General features: G+C 44.3%; 1 protein-coding gene across 5 annotated transcripts in view; it reads right to left on the bottom strand.

Annotated features, from left to right (window-relative positions):
* The window catches only part of slc7a2 (solute carrier family 7 member 2), a 20031-nt gene extending 2792 nt beyond the window's left edge, over positions 1 to 17239 (bottom strand). Inside the window, exons 1-10 of one of the 5 annotated variants that reach the window (XM_060063569.1) lie at positions 17161 to 17239; positions 8387 to 8770; positions 7894 to 8049; positions 7240 to 7405; positions 6797 to 6933; positions 6293 to 6515; positions 5013 to 5152; positions 3154 to 3256; positions 1331 to 1542; positions 623 to 789 (exon numbers count right to left, since the gene is read on the bottom strand). In XM_060063569.1, the coding sequence (XP_059919552.1) occupies positions 623 to 789; positions 1331 to 1542; positions 3154 to 3256; positions 5013 to 5152; positions 6293 to 6515; positions 6797 to 6933; positions 7240 to 7405; positions 7894 to 8049; positions 8387 to 8756 (1674 nt within the window). In that variant the 5' untranslated portion in view covers positions 8757 to 8770; positions 17161 to 17239. Of the gene's footprint in view, positions 1 to 622; positions 790 to 1330; positions 1543 to 3153; positions 3257 to 4557; positions 4695 to 5012; positions 5153 to 6292; positions 6516 to 6796; positions 6934 to 7239; positions 7406 to 7893; positions 8050 to 8386; positions 8771 to 9912; positions 10203 to 17160 lie in introns of those variants that run through there. The other 4 variants (XM_060063570.1, XM_060063568.1, XM_060063567.1 and 1 more) reach the window with 4 other exon arrangements.

Below are 17239 nucleotides of genomic sequence, written 5' to 3'. Positions count from 1 at the left end.
TCTTATCACACACGGCATCTCGCCAGAGTTTAAAAGAAATCTGTCCGACAAGCTTAAGAATGGCATGTTTTCACTTAACATTGAGGCTTCTATTAAATAGTTTTCTCATAGCAATTCCTAGATTACGTTGGAGCATTATAATTGCCACCTAATGACCTTTCTTGGTATGGCTGTATCTGTAGTCTCAGTATGCTATACAAACAATAACTACGCCAGGGCATCTTGGCTTAGGGGCCCGCTAACCTCCCAGGGAAAAAAGTTCAGGCTCAGGATTTTTTTTCTACCATCACCCCTGTCTTATGTTATGCAGCATATTACATAGTATTTACTCTGTATCTGATGTTATGCAGTATATAACATAGTATGTACTCAGTATCTTATGCGGTATATGACATAGTATTCAACATTGCTTATCACAATGCAGAATATCTACACGATAGATTACACGTTATGCATGGGTCATGTTGACCACAACGAAAATAAATCCAACAAAGCAAAATAGTTGACCACACAATTCAAAGGCAGAACAACCGGAAATCCTTCCCCGGTCATAAAGTCATCAATGCCATTACAAAGGAACCCTGGTTTGATCTGCCAATCACAGAGCCTGTAGTGGACCCACCATGAAGGAAACCTTCTTGTTGGTCTGTGGTTGTCTGCAGATGAGGAAGACACAGCCGCCGAAGAGGATGAGACAGACGCACAGGGTGGCCAGGATCCAGATCTCCAGGCGCAGGATGGAGTACCCATGGTATGTGGTCAGATAGCTGACTATACAAACAATGATCACTGCATAGGGGCCGCACACACACAAAACACATGTTACCGGGTGTCAGGATATTATTATGGGTTGGGTGTTCAAACTCCAGCTAAAAAGATCTGTATTCGATCCCCAACGTCAACAGCTTACACGAGTAGTTGCAAGAGGCCTAACCCCCCCCCCTCCACCCTGCTCCTTAATCACATTGGACGTGAAGACAGTGTGCGAGTGTAATTCCCCGTAACAAGCTGTGTCAAAAAGCGATAGTCATTTTCAAATAAGGGAGTGATCAAGAACTAAAAAAGGTTTTAGGGGCACTGAATTGCTGTCTAGGATGATTACTGCGATTTTGTTAACTCAAAAATATTTATTACGATATTTATAAAAGTAGCAGCATCTTTAGCAGTTAAAACGCCAGAGGTCCATTTGAGCCATGAGGGCAAACAGCAGATGGCTGAAATAGTTAGTAATTTGTCTATTGTTCACGCAAAAAAAAATCAGTTTTCATATTTTTTTTACATTTGATTTGCTCGATAGAAACCGTGGGGGGTCGGGGTACGCGTCACCTACCCAGGAACCCGACGGCCATGTTGACCACGGAGGAGGAGTGCTCGGTCGGCGTGGAGGGGGGTTGCAGGAGGGCCTGCAGGGTGGAGCCCCCTCCATTCATCATGTTGAGGTGGGCCTCCGACTCCGTCAGGTCCGACTCGCCCTCCTCCGAGGAGAGGAACGCTCGCTCCCCGTTACACGGCTTCTTCTCCAGCACCCAGTCCGGTTGGTACCTGGGAGGTTAAATGTCACGGGTCTAAGGTCATAATGGCCCAATCTCAATGTCCGGCCTCACAGACTTTGCTGCGCGTTCTCGAGAAATTATTAAGGCTTCGAATTCCAAAGGGCGTGAGGGTTTGAGTCCACACTTAGCGAGTCCTTTCCGTGAGTCCGCATCAGCGCAGATTTCACTAAGGGAATTACCCACAGTTCAAAGCGTTGTGAAGTTTACCGCGGAGACTATAGGGAAATCCGTAAATTAGGAAGGTAAACAAAACTGACGCTACTGTCAATGCGTGACCAGCAGGGAATTTTGGCCTTTTTTTGTGAGCCGAATCAGCTCACCAACAAGAGCCGGCTATTTTGGCTCCAAAACGGCTCTTCATATTACTACTTATACCTTTTATAATTCAGCCAAATGTAGCCCGTTCTGACTTATGATCAGTATGTGTAGGCCAATAATCAACTAAATTATTCAATACATCCTTTATACTGAAGTATTCAAAAGTAAAAATAAATATTTTCTAATATCAATAAATTGCTGTAGCCGATTGTTTTCATTGAATTTACAAAAAAACAGAAAAAATGTGGCCTCACGCACTCTCACTTAGCACCCGAGATCAATTTAGTCTGTGAGTCTTTAGTCCTCAGGGGTCACTTTGGGATTGGGCCATGGTCAAAGGTCAAAAGGTTGTCGTATTGCAGGGTTTTCTAAGGCGACGACGACTGAATTCCAAATCTTGTTCCTAGGCCTTTCGTCCTATTGCTCGCTCACTGGTGGACGACGGCCGTTCTGGGCCGATCGCTACATCCTCCCTTGATTTGTCTGTTGATCTGAACCTCCAGAGCATGTTGTGTGTGTGTAGAAACACTGGTCCTCTGCCAACAGCTCATTCTGGGGACGCGTGAGGCTGCTCCTCCAGCTTAATAATTAATTGGTAACGGAGCAGAACATCTGGAGGTCGAGGAACCGAGGACGATTGGAATACGGCCTACGACAAGACCATATGTCAGAGCTCCGTTGCCTCTCGAGAAGCTGTGTGTGAACATCCATTCTCGTAGGTCAATAAAGAGCAGACCAATAAAAGCCCCGTTTGGTATCCAGATGTTTTGACCCACATTCCTGCTATCGCTGGCTGTTGACCGCTCTAAAACCACTTTTCCCATGGTCTCATTCGGGGGGGAAACGTGTTTGTTGCATGTTATGGTTTTCTTGCGCAACTCAGATCACTTCAGGAAACAAGTGAGGCCCAGATGGGTATTTATAAAGCAGGAGAAGGGTGGATAAACAGGAGCGTAGTGTATGGAGCTATACCGGAGCTGCGGCTCCTTGTCAGCGGCATCGAGATCGGGGAGTTGTGCAAGGCGTGGAAATTGAATAAACAGCCGCGTGTGTTCAGGCAGCTTTTTGAGCTGTTATACAATGGGACTATTCACCGCTGATTACATCACCGGCGCAGTGCAACAGCATGGACCCAAACACAAACATACACACACCTCCAACCTCTTCGCTATAGGCAGGTCTCTCGGTTCATGGCTCAATTAGTCTTGGGGCTATTTTCTAAACTGTGCTCTTGCCATTTTTAAATAAGCCGGCTCCAACGGGGAGGTTGTGAGGGTCTTACCTGAGGATCAGCACGCAGGCAGCCACCAGGGAGTAGGCCAGGAGGGTCCCGATGGACATCATGTCCACCAACGCCTTCAGGTCAAACAGGAAGGCCATGATGGCTGAGGCCAGGAGATGAAGAACAATTCAGACCAGATGGTCACAACAATGCATAAAGGTGTGTCAATACAATGCATACGTGTAAATACTTAGGAATGGATGTTATTTATGTCTGTATTTATAACAAATATTTGGGGTGTGTATGCTGTGAAGCGGCTCAAATTATGTTATCAAATACAGATGAGCATGCCTGCAGACACACAAGCAAAATAGAAACATCCGCAGAATAGCATCAAGGGTTTGAACAAGAGACATAGGAAACCAATTATAACACGACTGTACGACTATATAACTGGAATCCGATGTCATAAAATGTAATTGAATGCAATCTTGTACTCTGTATTATGTTAGACAATGTCAAATGATCCTTGCGAGTCACACTGAATATCGTCTCGGGATCCTCTGTAAGATCCTCATCACCTGACCCAAGTACGGAGCTAATCTCTCAGCCTGGTTCAAACACGGCTATCCGGCCAGCCCAGTACTCCTGCAATCATACGCCAGCGTTTAAGCTGTGATTAAACAATAGACCAGGCTGTCTCTACGTCTGTTAGTCTTTCTGTCTTTTTGAAGTGGAAGCAAGGCGAGATTATCAAAGGCAGCTTCTCTCCTTATTAATTCTGTGTTCTGTGTATCCATATTGAGGATCCGCACCTCGGGTTGTTTGAGATGTAATCCACCACCTGACGCTAACACATTATAGCATCAGAGACAGTGAGTTCAGCAGCTAGCCGCTACGATCAGAGCTCTCTTCCTCCAGTCCTCTGCCCTCACCTTGTTATTTAACGCCAAGTGCAGCATAAGCTCATGGGTTCAAAATGCATTTAACAATATACATGATCTCTTTACTCCTTGAACATTTCCATTGTGTTCCAGTTAAATCTAATTTAACAGGATGGAATATTAGATTGGTATTGTTGTTTGGCTCCAAAAAAAAACAACTTTCATCAAAGTAGTGATGCTGGGATATTAAAGTGTAATGGATTAAGGATAAAGAGATGTGGAAAAGGGGTGGATCTTCAGTACATAGATGATGATGAAGGCTGAGGGATTTCTCATGCTGCAAAAAAACACCACTCACATCACCATGTTTAACATGCATTTATCCCCACCGACACTGACACCACCACCACCACCCAGCCCAGCCCATCAAGGGAACATGCGCAGGGGGGCATGGGCTCATCAAAAGCCTGCCGATTGATGCTCCAGCCCTTTGACGGCCCAGGCAGGCAAAGCACCAACAAAAACACGAAGCCTCCTTGTCTCTCTCTCTCTTTCTCTCTCTCTCTCTCTCCGTGCTTACCCGCGATGGTGCCTGCCGCCATGGTGGCTGCCACAGGCGACTGCCGTTTACTCACATTGGACATAAATTTGAACAGAATGCCATCTCTCGCCATGGCAAAGAGAATGCGGGGCAGAGGGAACATGGCGCCCAGCAGACTGGGAAAAAGACGGTTCACTGTTAAGTAGAGGACATTCTGGGGGAAGAAATCATTACAGTGGACACCTGCACAACCGTGAAAGAATCAAGATGGCACCCAAGTACAGAAGCACTTTCGCTTTTTGGACTTAACTGGGTGAAGGTCACCTCATTGAAAGTCAGTCCTTTCAATGTCATCTAAATGTGATATTTCAGCTGTTGTTTATATTTAGGAGTACAATCTAGGGAGGTCTGCATCTTGAACCCGGGTCTTTCACAGTCGATTGGGGGACAACGATTGGCAGGAGTGATCTTATTGGACGATCCCTGTCTCTCACCTGCTACCACACCGGACGCCATGGTGGCAATAAGCGGGGTCTTCGTCTTAGGATTGATTCGTGCTAAGGTTTTGAAAAGCACCCCGTCCGTGGCCATAGCATAGATTACACGCGGCATAGGAAATATGGAGCCCAGCAGACTGCAGCACAGGGCAAGAGACATGCAAGAGCATCACATTAGTCAAGAACCACAGGAAACACGCACACAAGCACACACACACACACACACACACACACCAAGTCACACCAGACACGTACACACACACACAGCGTATAAAAGCATAAGAGTAAATCAATGTCTTAGTGTGTCTTTCTTTTCTGTTGATAGTATTATTAAAGTGTTGTTTCCAAAGCCTGGTTTTGTTACCTTACAATAATTACATAACTGTGAATATCTTTTGACACAGTTCTATTTTTTTTTGAGTGTCTGCTCTATTACTCTCATTATGGTCTCTAAAAACTTTGTTACATAGGCCTTGATTACACAAGTTACTCTTTAAATCACGTTTTGAAATTGGGTGTTGAGATCGAGATACAAAGAGAGATGTTTCTCAATCTGAACACGTGGGAACAGTTTTACGAGAGATGTGGACAAACGTCATCAAAAGTACCTCCGGAGGTAATGAGCATTCAATTCAATCTAGATTAGTACAAGATGGATGCCACGCAGGCCATCTCGCACTAATCTAGAGACTCAGGTTTGATGTCAAGCGGGGATAACCTCTCGCAAAACTGCACCCCCAATGTGTGAACAGGCTGAGGCAGGTGTGAGCATGGTGTGCCTGTCCTGTTCATACATGAGTTTTGGAATCTAGATACAGTATAGAGATACAGTGGATATTCCAAAAACGGTAGTAAAATCGTGATAATTATCGTTGTGTAAACAGGCCCACGGACTATCCACAGAGAAGAAAGACGGAAACACAGCGTACTGAATTGAATACACTGCTCAATGTAATTCAAGCTTATCACATTATAACAGCGGCACAAAGTACAAAACCAAGACAGATGCAGTCCCCACCACTTAGGGAAAGCAGAATCAATCCAGTACAAGACTAATCATTATTGTCGCATGTCAATCTCCATTACGGGACACAACAATTGCAGTCAATCAAACACTATAACTGCAATTTTATAAATAACTAACTGGTTACATAAAATACTGGAACCCGGTAGCCCCAATAACTAAAAATCAACGTTTATCATATACTGAACACATCATCTTTCGAATTGAATTTAAACTTTTGATCCTTTGAGGGAAAATATAGACGGCCCCTTACCTGGTGGACAAGGCACACAGGGACCCTACGGCCACCAAGTACTTGGCGGGGCCCCAGCCCACGTACTCGAAGGCCATGGGCAGGGGGCTCTTCTCGTCCAGCAGGTAGTAGGGCATCATGAGGGTGAGGGCGGCCGACACCCCGAAGTACGCCAGGAAGCAGACGGTCAGAGACACCACGATGCCGATGGGGATGGCCTTCTGGGGGTTCCTCACCTCCTCCCCTGTTCACACACACACACACACACAGTTTGGTTGATACACACACACACATGCACACAAGTGTGCATATTTACAGAGATACTGATACAGATATACGCACACCTACACACACAAATAAAAAAGTGTTTTATATAATCGTTTTCTACACCTTTCTCTCCCCCCCCCCCCCCCCCCCCTAGACTTTTTCCCATTTCACGTCATGTCCCAGAAACAATCGAATAAATACGCAACAAAACACAAACCTAAACACTGCAGGTTACGTCAACCTGTTCCTTCCATTTACCTGTTGTCGCAATACAGTCAAAGCCCACAAAGGCGTAGAAGCAGGTGGCTGCACCGGCCAGGGTACCGCTGAACCCGTAGGGCATGAACCCTCCTACACCGTAGGCACTGCTCACATTGGCTGACGCAGATAGATTCCTGAAGCGCACACACACACACACACACACACACACACACACAGCCAACACCACTGTTTATTCACTGAGTAAAGTAAATACAAACACGAGTGGGACAAATCGTGGTTGACGCACAACTCATGTGAAAATAAAAACAATTTAGATATAGTTTGTACTGTGTAGGAATAAAGTGATATACTAACCGGTACTTACATCATACCAATTTACGTTCTACACTACATCCCCCCTACAAGCTGATGTTCGTTATCACAAGACAAACAGTTTGAGTTCCCCCGAGTTCCTCAAGCAGTCAGACGCTTTTTTTTACTTCTTTAGTATGGTGACGTTGACGAGACACTCCTCGGAGATCTGCCAGTTTTTGGAGTCTCCTTTGACGAAGCCGGAGATGATGACGAAGAGGAGCACGAGGACGTTGACGGCCGTGAAGACCTTGTTCACCCAGGCGGACTCCTTCACCCCGAACGACAGCAGCCCTGGGAGACGAAGGAGGAGGAGGAGGAGCATGTAGAGATACTTTGTTCAGATAGTGTCTTGTGAACTTTAGGGTATTAGACTTTGATGTACTATACGTCTAGTGACCTGCCCTTTAATGCCCTGCAGCATATCTCTTACAAATATTTTATCGTTCAAATTGCGCATATTGAATGTTTTTTTTTACTGTATTACAAAATACAGTATATTATTTTATGTCTATTTTCGCCATCTGTTAGATGTCTATTTTCAACCTCTTTTAGACATCTATTACACATCTATTTATGACGTATTATATTATTTAATTTGGTCAAAATGCCTTAAGAAAGGAAATGGCCTACCCCGGCACTCTACAAACATCCTCTTTCCCACATTCAAAATGATATTTGCCGAGGTTGATCCCTTTATAGAAGAGAAGACACATCTGTCTCACTACCATCAATGGAACCAGTATCAACATCAACATCCTCTGGGCAATGGGCTGCCTTACCGGAGAGCAGCAGGATCAGGCAGACGGCAAAGAAGTCGGGGTACTGCGCCAGCCCCGGGGAGTTCATGCTGAAGTAGGTCTTACAGAACCTCTCGATGTGTCCGCCGATCAGCTCGTCGAACGTCCCGCTCCACGCCCGCGCCACCGACGACGTGCCTACGAGAGACCGCCGCGCCCGTCATCAGCTCGCCACCACGAGCGTCACCTCGATTCAGCCCAATCGGGAAGCGTCAATTGTCAACGGACTGCGTTTATGTAGCCCTTTATCCAAAGCGCTTCACAATAATGCCTGACATTCACCCATTCATACACACAATCACACACCGATGGCGGAGTCAACCATGCAAGGCGACAGCCAGCTCATCTGGAGTAGTTAGGGTGAGGTGCCTTGCTCAGGGACACCTCGACACTCGAACGAGCGACCTAGCGGATACCAGCCGAGCCGCTCTACCTCCTCAGCTACTGCGGCCGTGAGCGTAGCCAGAGAACTCACCGATGACGTAGGACAGGATGAGGTTCCAGCCGGTGATGAAGGCCCAGATCTCCCCGACCGTCACGTAGCTGTAGAGGTACGCCGAGCCCGTCTTGGGGACGCGCGCTCCGAACTCGGCGTAGCAGAGCCCCGCCATGACGGAGGCCAGGGCGGCGATGAGGAAGGAGATGACGATGCTGGGGCCAGAGTTGCCCTTGGCCACCTCCCCGGCCAGCACGTAGACGCCGGCCCCCAGGGTGCTGCCCACGCCCAGGGCGATGAGGTCCACCGTGCCCAGGCAGCGGCACAGCTTGGAGTCCTCCAGGCTGCTCATGTCCACCACCTTCCTGCGCACCAGGGAGCGACCGAACGATAACACCTGGCCCAGCATGGTGACACCGACTGCTGGGGAACGGGTCGTGCAGAACCGAAAACAAATGCACAAAACCTTTTGATCAGGGACGGAGCAGTTTGGACTAGGATTATATATTTGCACTGGGTCAATATATGGTTATACAGTCCAAGTTAAAATTGATGATGGTCCCCACTCAACTGGCAGAGAATGGCATCAACGCCGCCAGGGTTAGGGGTTTGATCCCCCTGGGGCCACCCATGATACAGAATGTACGCACTGAAAGATGCTTTGGGGGGGGGGGGTGGACAGTTCTTTCAGCCAATAAAGTGTAAGCCTAACTCAACTACGACAAAGTCCCATTGGAGATGGTGATGGTCTGATTATAACCCGTTGTCTGTGGTTAACGATGCATATCTAAGTGCTCAAAGGACTGCCTCGTAGAGGGGGCCGTCAGGCTGGCATTCCAATTCATCACACTAATTGTATTGTTGATGGGAGTATTTTTTACAGTAAAGGACGAAGTTTAGCAGTCTGTTATGTAATGCATGCAACTGTCCTTTTGATTAACTAAACTAGCTTGGGGTGCCGCGGAATTTCAGAACAATGACTGACGAGTGGATTATTCGTGCATAGAGAATGTGTGATGCTACTTTTTGCTTTCAACCGGTAAGTTTAGCGATAAATCAAATGTGACTAGTATTTAGATGGGCATTGATATCCAACAAAGTGTGATTCATTTTAAATAGGGCAAATTAACATAACAATGATGGGTGAATTATGTTACAGGGGAAGATTGGAGGGATAGAAAAATAGGCATAATTTTCTTAAAGTTTAAATGTTTTCTTGACTTTTGTAAACACAACTACGCAAAAATATTTAAATGCTTAAATAAAAATGATGACCTAATCAAAATATTATTATCATATGTGAATCCGCAATTAAACTAGAGGCAAACAATTTTAGCTTAATATACATACATACATACATACATACATACATACATACATACATACATACATACATACATACATACATACATACACATACATACATACATACATACACGCATACATACACGCATACATATTAGGAAACATACACATTTAACACTACAGTTCAGTAAAGTAGTTAAAATAATTCCAAGAAAAAAGTTGATACGGTCGGATGCAAGATTTCCTCCAACACCACTTACCTATCTCTATGCTGACGCAATATCAATTCAATGATTCCAAGTTGCGACGAATAAAACTAAATCAGTCAGAGGACGACTAAATATCCGTCCTCCACGGGACTTTCACGACGGCTAGTCGAAGCAGTAGCGGCCCGGGACACCAAAAGAAAGCCACGGTGTGTGCAGGGTCCAACAAGCTGCAGAACTCCACCAAGACACTGCCGTCACACTGCCGAGTCCCCAAATGCAATCTTAAGGCATCTGAACTGCCCCTATGTACACTCTCGCTCCTCCCCTCTATCCCCAGCTGGTCTCAATAGACCATGGACCAAGCCACCGGTCCTACCCACCTACCACCCCCCCCCCCCCCAATCAGACACTGCAGTGACGTTCACAGGACAGTGCAAAGGGGAGGAGAGGCCCGGAGGGGGGAGACAGACAGACAGGGGGCGGGAGGGAGGGTCTGAGGCAGGGTTGGGGGGGAGCAATGAGTTCTGGTACGCCAATGTGTTCTGAAGGAGCCCGTATTAGTCCGACACCAGACTGAGAGATATGCCGCATTTATTTGCGGCATTCATTTATATTTCTGATGTCCGCGCCGGCCCAACAAGCTCCCCAGCTGCCCGGGTTACTTACTGACGGCTGATAAATTGTTAGGCAACTGACGTGGACAAACATTGAGACAGACGTCGGTGTTTGCCCAGCGCAGCACGGAGGACTGCCGCTAAAAGCATGCGTGCTGATTGGTCAGTGAAGGGTGGACGCGGAGCGCTGCTGGGGTCCAGTCCTCTTAATGGAAGATAAGTATTGCTCAATGTACACTGAGCCCTTGGAGTCAAGGACATCACAGAAAATCAATAGTACACTACAACCCCCCCCCCCGACCGACCCGCCTCCTCCACAGCAATAATGGCACTGCTCCAGTTTAGGGGGTTATTCCATTTCTTTCATTTTGTGGGGATCAACTCATTCGTTGTTAATGACGAACAATGAACCGAAATATAAATAACACGGAATGTACGGCAGGGGGGCAGTTGCTGCCAAGATCTGGCTCAGACCAGATGAAGGCCGCGGTGGGAAGGTTGCAGCTGGCCCCTCTGACAACACTGTGCAGCCACGCTAGAGAGAGCCTGGAAACAGCTCGCCTTTGAGCCCGTCTTGTACTTTAAGTCCCCCAGCCAAGCCCCCTCCAGGCCTTGACTGCCTGGGCCCGCTGGTCTGACCTGCATGCTGATTGAAACGAGAATGCCATCCTTAGCAGAGGGGCAGACTGGAGACTCCACCGGCCACGCTCGCTTTGTGTGTAGAATACACACCCATAGATTCTCACACACACACACACACACACACACACACACACACACACACACACACACACACACACACACACACACATACACACACACACACACACACACACACACACACACACACACACACACTTGTACAAAGGCAAACTCACAAACACACACATACACACACAAAGCGTAACAGTGCAGGGGGGGGGAAGTCGGGGTATCCCTGGTATAATATTCCCCCTGGTATAGCTCTACTCGTCTTCGGAAGTGGCCTCATAGCATCCACCGGTCACCATGGCGACGGCGGACGAGAGAAAGAGGCTAACCATGCGCCGCTGTTGACTCGCGCTAATCGTGTGAAGCCAATTGAATGCACTTCTGCTTCGTTGGCCGCCCTAGCCGGCTCTGGACATGGTAGGTATGGTCAACAGATTGAGTGCTGTTTGCCGTGGACCTCTCGCTCCACTGAGCGCTGGTGTCACCAGGAAAGGTTGAAGTGAACCATTACTGATAAGCCTGACAACAGCTCAAAGTGGAAGCATTTAGACGCATTAATAGGGCCCCGATGAGAGAGATAAATAAATAAAATACAGCAACAACCATTTGGCCAGTAGTGTTACTGCCCCGAAATACAACAAGTAGGGCATAATACAAGTATTTTTCATTGATCATAAGTTCCTTGAGCAGTTTAATATGGGATAGGAGAAAATGATGCTTATTGTCTTCTGAATGCCTTTGAAATAATCTTCTAATAATATTCTTCTTGCCAACTATGCCCAACTTCCAGATTCATCTGAAATCATGAATAAAATTAGGATTCAAGCAACTAGATATAATCAAGGCTGGCAACAAATAGTGAGGTTACAGTTATAAAAAAGTTATATAAAAATCTAATAAATGTTCTCAGCAGTTAATCCCTGCTCTCCTGACGTGTCCGTGAACCAGTGAAGCCAGTGACAGAGGCTCTGCATATTAAACCGCTGACAGAGCCTCTCCATATTAAAGTAAAGGAGAAGACTGGCCACCCCAGCCTGAAGACATCAGCTCTTAGCTTGACTTAATACTCTTTTTATTAACTTATAAGACTGAGCATTATCCACGGTTGCCTTCCTCCTGTACCCCTGCCCTGGTCAAAGTAAATGTATTGCCTTGTAGCCGACAAAGCAGATCCATATAAAACAAATACATGAGAACCAAGCAATGGATTATTGCTTAAAGACAATTACCTATACTGGACGTCGAAGTGCACAGAAAGCAGGCTGTGTCTGCCTTGATTCAGAATCAGTAGTAGACTGTGAACAAGTGTCTGTGAAGATTTCAAATCAACACTGACAGACAGGCCACTGTAGAAATGCACTAATTACATTCCCCAGTGACAGCTTTTCATCTGTACTCCTAAATGTGTTTCTTTGGTAAAATATCTCCGTAATGGAACCACCTAACTGCCTTTTTTTGGTTTCCGGTACAAGCAAGGTAGCAGTCTGTCTTCTTTGCTTAGGAAGGTTCCTAACTGACTGAAATGACCCGGAAGTATCTAAGTGGCAGCCAAGATTAGAGCATCCACAGTGAGTCTGTGATACGAGTCATTGAAATGGATTAACTTGATTAAAATTGTTGCAAGCACGATATACTCTGACAATTATTTTCCTTTATTTATATGTGTAACTATGCTTTTACTTGTTTCGTTCACATAAAACAGCATCATCTTAACAATATAAGAATGCTATTTGACAAAGCCCATCAAAGTCTTCCATATCGTCAATCACCACAACACCTTGTCCCAGACTTTCTTTCATTAATTAAAACTGTTTTCAGTGATTCAGGGCTGCTTTGGTGTTGGGGTCTGAGACAACCACGCCCCACTCACTTGAATATAACGGGGGAATAATGAAAATGAATATGGCATTAATAAATTATTGTGGCATTGTGAAATAAATGTTGCACTAAAATAATTAATTAATTAATTAATTCATTCATGGCCCCTGAAATAATTCAAAGTAGTCATTTTGAAAAACACCATTTATGAATTGAAACTATATTTATTCACTCAAACTGTATTTATTTACTTAATTAAATATATTTAAATATTTATTTCCTAGTTTTTATTTCCGGATTTATTTGATAGCAATATTTAATGTAATTCAGTCTTTTCCAATTATGTGCCTTCCCTTTTCAAAGTCCAAGTGTACATTTTAACATGTACCTCATTGGAACCCATATTTGTAGTGCTACACCAGTCTTGAATAGTTTCTTCTTCTAGAGTGGTCTAGTGATGTGTGATACATGGACAATTCGTTCAAAAAGACAGAATCTTTGGAGAATCTTTTGGCACACACGATTTCTTTGAATGGGTGTTCATTATTTGTTCTTGGATTTGTTCATGCGCATTGCTTTTATGATCGAATAGCCTACCTACGATCCGTATCTGTGAGTGGATGGTTGATTTCATTCTACGATTTGCGAATGCTCATCACTTCATAGGGACCTTTTTCCTATTTGTTGTTTAAATGTATGTCCTGCACATGGAGAAACACCTTGTTAAACCTAGTTATGGGGATGATTATGAATATTAGAATTTTGGCTGTATCGTGTAGTTTTTGTAGAATTGTCTGCTTAAGAACTCATTCTAACATAGCCTCCAACGTGTGTTACCGTAAATCACCAAGTAAACACGCAAGCGCCTTACTCTATCGAAGGCCTACTTGACACACGTTATTTCGAGGTTACCACTCTCTGAGTCATATAGTCTGAACCCACGATGCCACAGAGGATTAAAATGATGTTTCATCACCTTTTATATTCATAACATTGTAATATTAATATTTGAGATTGAGTTTCCTTGCAGCGCTGGTTCTTCTGAGACGACTGCCAAGATTCTAACTCGATATTGACATGCGAGTTGCAATATTTGATCAAAAGATTAGGTCAGAGAAGTGATCTTTTTTTGTTCTGCACAAAAAAGCCTAACACAGAAAGAATGTGTTTATCCTTATATATAGAGTGGCGAAGTCACGCCTTTTCCGACTTTCCTAACTTCACTTACATTACAAAACATGACCTATATACTTTTAGTTTCATCTTCGTTTAAGTTCAACGTTTTACCAGTCCTGTGCTGTTGTTGAGTATAACTTAATTCAGAACAAGGAATAACGTATCATCTTTAACGTTAACTTAGATGTCAACTAGCCTAGATGTCAACTAGCCTAGATGTCAACGGCTAACTTCCAACTCACCTCAACCTCGTAAACTTTATTTTTCTGTGATGCTGGACGCTACCCTTGATAACTCCCCCAGGCAAAACAGCTACACTGAGCACTCTGTTGGAGTGAAACGAATTCAACACATTCTTTACTCTTTCAGGTGTCTCACTGAAGAAAGAAGTTATCGTAAAAAGGTTCACCGGTTCAGCCATTGTTGTTTGTTTTGATGTTCGACGGAGTTGTTGGACCCGGAAGTTTTATTTTGAAAGGGGGATACGTCACGACTTAACAGCCGAATAGAGTGGCGAAGTCACGTGAGGGCTATACAATGTTGCGATATTTTAAATATAAATATATATTAAATATATATTTTTTTATTATTCGGAATGCATTTTAACGGATCTAATACAAAGAATCAACCGCCATATTGATTTGCGCATGCGCAGGTGAACTAGCCTGGCTGCGCCCGCCTAAGTACTTCCACTCAAATTGAATTTCCCTTCAGTAATCCATTTGGATGGTACGTTGGTACGTGCAAGTCGTAAATTGCAAAACTCCCAGCTTTCTTGCGGAATTTGCGGAGTCACGTCCCCTTTTGGTCGTAGTATTATTCCAGTTTCTCATTGGTTTGTCTTTGTTATTTTAGCTACATTAGCCTCTTTAGCAAACCAGCTCGAAAACAAACACAATTTTACATTGTATTGCACGCACAGCAAGACCTTACAATGCATAAATTGGTGACCAGCATAAAATAGTAATGTAATCAAGTGTGTTAAAGCATTTAAAATCGACATTAAAATGACCAATGTTATGCAAATACAAAGAAAAAAATCTCTTTATGGGCGCAGCCATTTTCGTAGACGAGTAGTACGTTCAGCCTCAATGAACTCGATCTACTATCAAAGCGACGAAATACTACGACCAAAAGGGGGCGTGCCTCAGTGAAATGCCGCAAGAAAGCTGTGAGATTTGCTACTTACAACTTGCACGTACCGGTGAACCATCCAAATGGATTACAGCATAAGTCTGCGGTTAGTGGGTTTTCTCCGTCCAAATTTTCTGTGTCCAATCAGCGAACAGAGGGAGTGGCTGAGAACAATGAAGTTAATGTCAGCTCTCCTTGAAGGACATCTTCACGCGCAGTGTTTGGTTTGTTTACAGCCTGCGCGCAACGTGATTCCCGGCCAAACATTAGCAATTGGTTATGGCAGATCCAGAGTGGGACTGGGCAGATCCAATAGTTTGAAACTTCAACAGACACCCGCCTTCAAGTGAGTTAACGTTTGTTAATTCAGTAGGTCCAGACTCTCTGTGCAAATTAAATGAAGTTCGAGAGTCTGATAGGACCAGGCTACAGGTGAACGATCCGACCCGAAAAGATTTGTTCATTTGAATGAGCGAGATCCGAAGATCCGAGTCAAAAAAAAGATCTGAACTTCTCATCACTACAGTGGTCAACACAAAACAATATACAACTTCATGGGTTGGAGATAAGTGACACCCTATATATAGCATGGCATCTTTACCAATCCGCCCATGCCAAGACAGACTGAAGTAATACCTGGGTAAACCAGACCCTTTAGGCATGGCTTGTTTACCATTCCGCCGACCAATACCAATATTTACTGAAACCACGATAACTACAGAGCTGGTTCTGAGACTACTTGCCCAGATTCTAACTAGATATTCACATGGCTGGTTTATAAGCAAATGGTTTCTATACATTTGTTCCAATTAGTAGGCCTAGGCTATTTGTGTTTAGTGAAGTAGCGAGTAGCCATATTTGAAAAATATATATTGCATTTTATTGAAATGCAACTACCATAGCCTGTTATAAAGATTAGATCCCAGAGGTGATTTCTTTGTGTTCTGCGTAAAGAAAAGCATAATACGACTCAGTTCACTCACAGAAAACAAGTCGTTAGTCTCATCACCATTGGAAAAAAAAGAAATATATATATAGGCCTATCTATATATATATCTCATTTGCATCATGAGATTATACAATGTTGCAACATATTCCAAATGAAATAATAAAAACCTATTCATCAGTCATTCAGCATGCATTCTAACGGATTTAATAGAGAGAATCGAGTGCGATGGTGCGTTAGGGCCAGTGGCCATCGGAGTGTGGCAGCGTTGCCAAGCATCAGTAAGTCAATCACTTCTGCTTAGTTTAACTCAACAGTTTTATTGCTTCAACTTTACTCTAGTAGCCTGCAACAGATGGTTGCTGAGCTCGCAACAAGCTGGAGTCGAATGCAGAAATGTAGAAATACATACATCGAAAATTGTGTTTCAAGGTGTCCCTATACCGACAACGAAATGACATAGGCCTACGGTACACACATGTCTTTGACTGAAAAAAAAGACCAAAAAAAAAATTCCATATCAACACCCTGTCCCCACATTTTGGCATTCGTAACCGTGTGCGTAATGGTGTGCGTTTTAATGAAGAAAGATAAATACGCGTCTCTCCATAACTTCCGTTCTAATCACAAATGCCCCTGAATATTGAATTGAAAAAAAAAACATTGAATATTGACTATCTATATAATTGTATCTGTTCTTTTGCAGTGCATTGCAGTTCATTATAGCTATCTGCACAAATTGATCCATGTACCCGACATGCATCATCCAGGCCTGCTCTTTGGTTTTTGGGACTGGGAGAAGAGTTCCAAGTTAAATACTGATATTCTTTAAATAGGTATTCCGTTTTTCGATACGGCGCACTCGTATAGAAACCTACTCAAATTGAATTAGAAACTTACTTTTCGCGGTCCCAGACTTGACAGCTACAGACGGGTCACAATCGGACTGACGTTTATATTTCCGAGGACACACCCCCAC

This window comes from Gadus macrocephalus, chromosome 10 (genome assembly GCF_031168955.1).
Source record: "Gadus macrocephalus chromosome 10, ASM3116895v1".
In the NCBI taxonomy this organism is placed as follows: domain Eukaryota; kingdom Metazoa; phylum Chordata; class Actinopteri; order Gadiformes; family Gadidae; genus Gadus; species Gadus macrocephalus.
The sequence above is the reverse complement of the archived record's forward strand: the minus strand, read 5'-3'. Positions and strand labels throughout refer to the sequence as shown.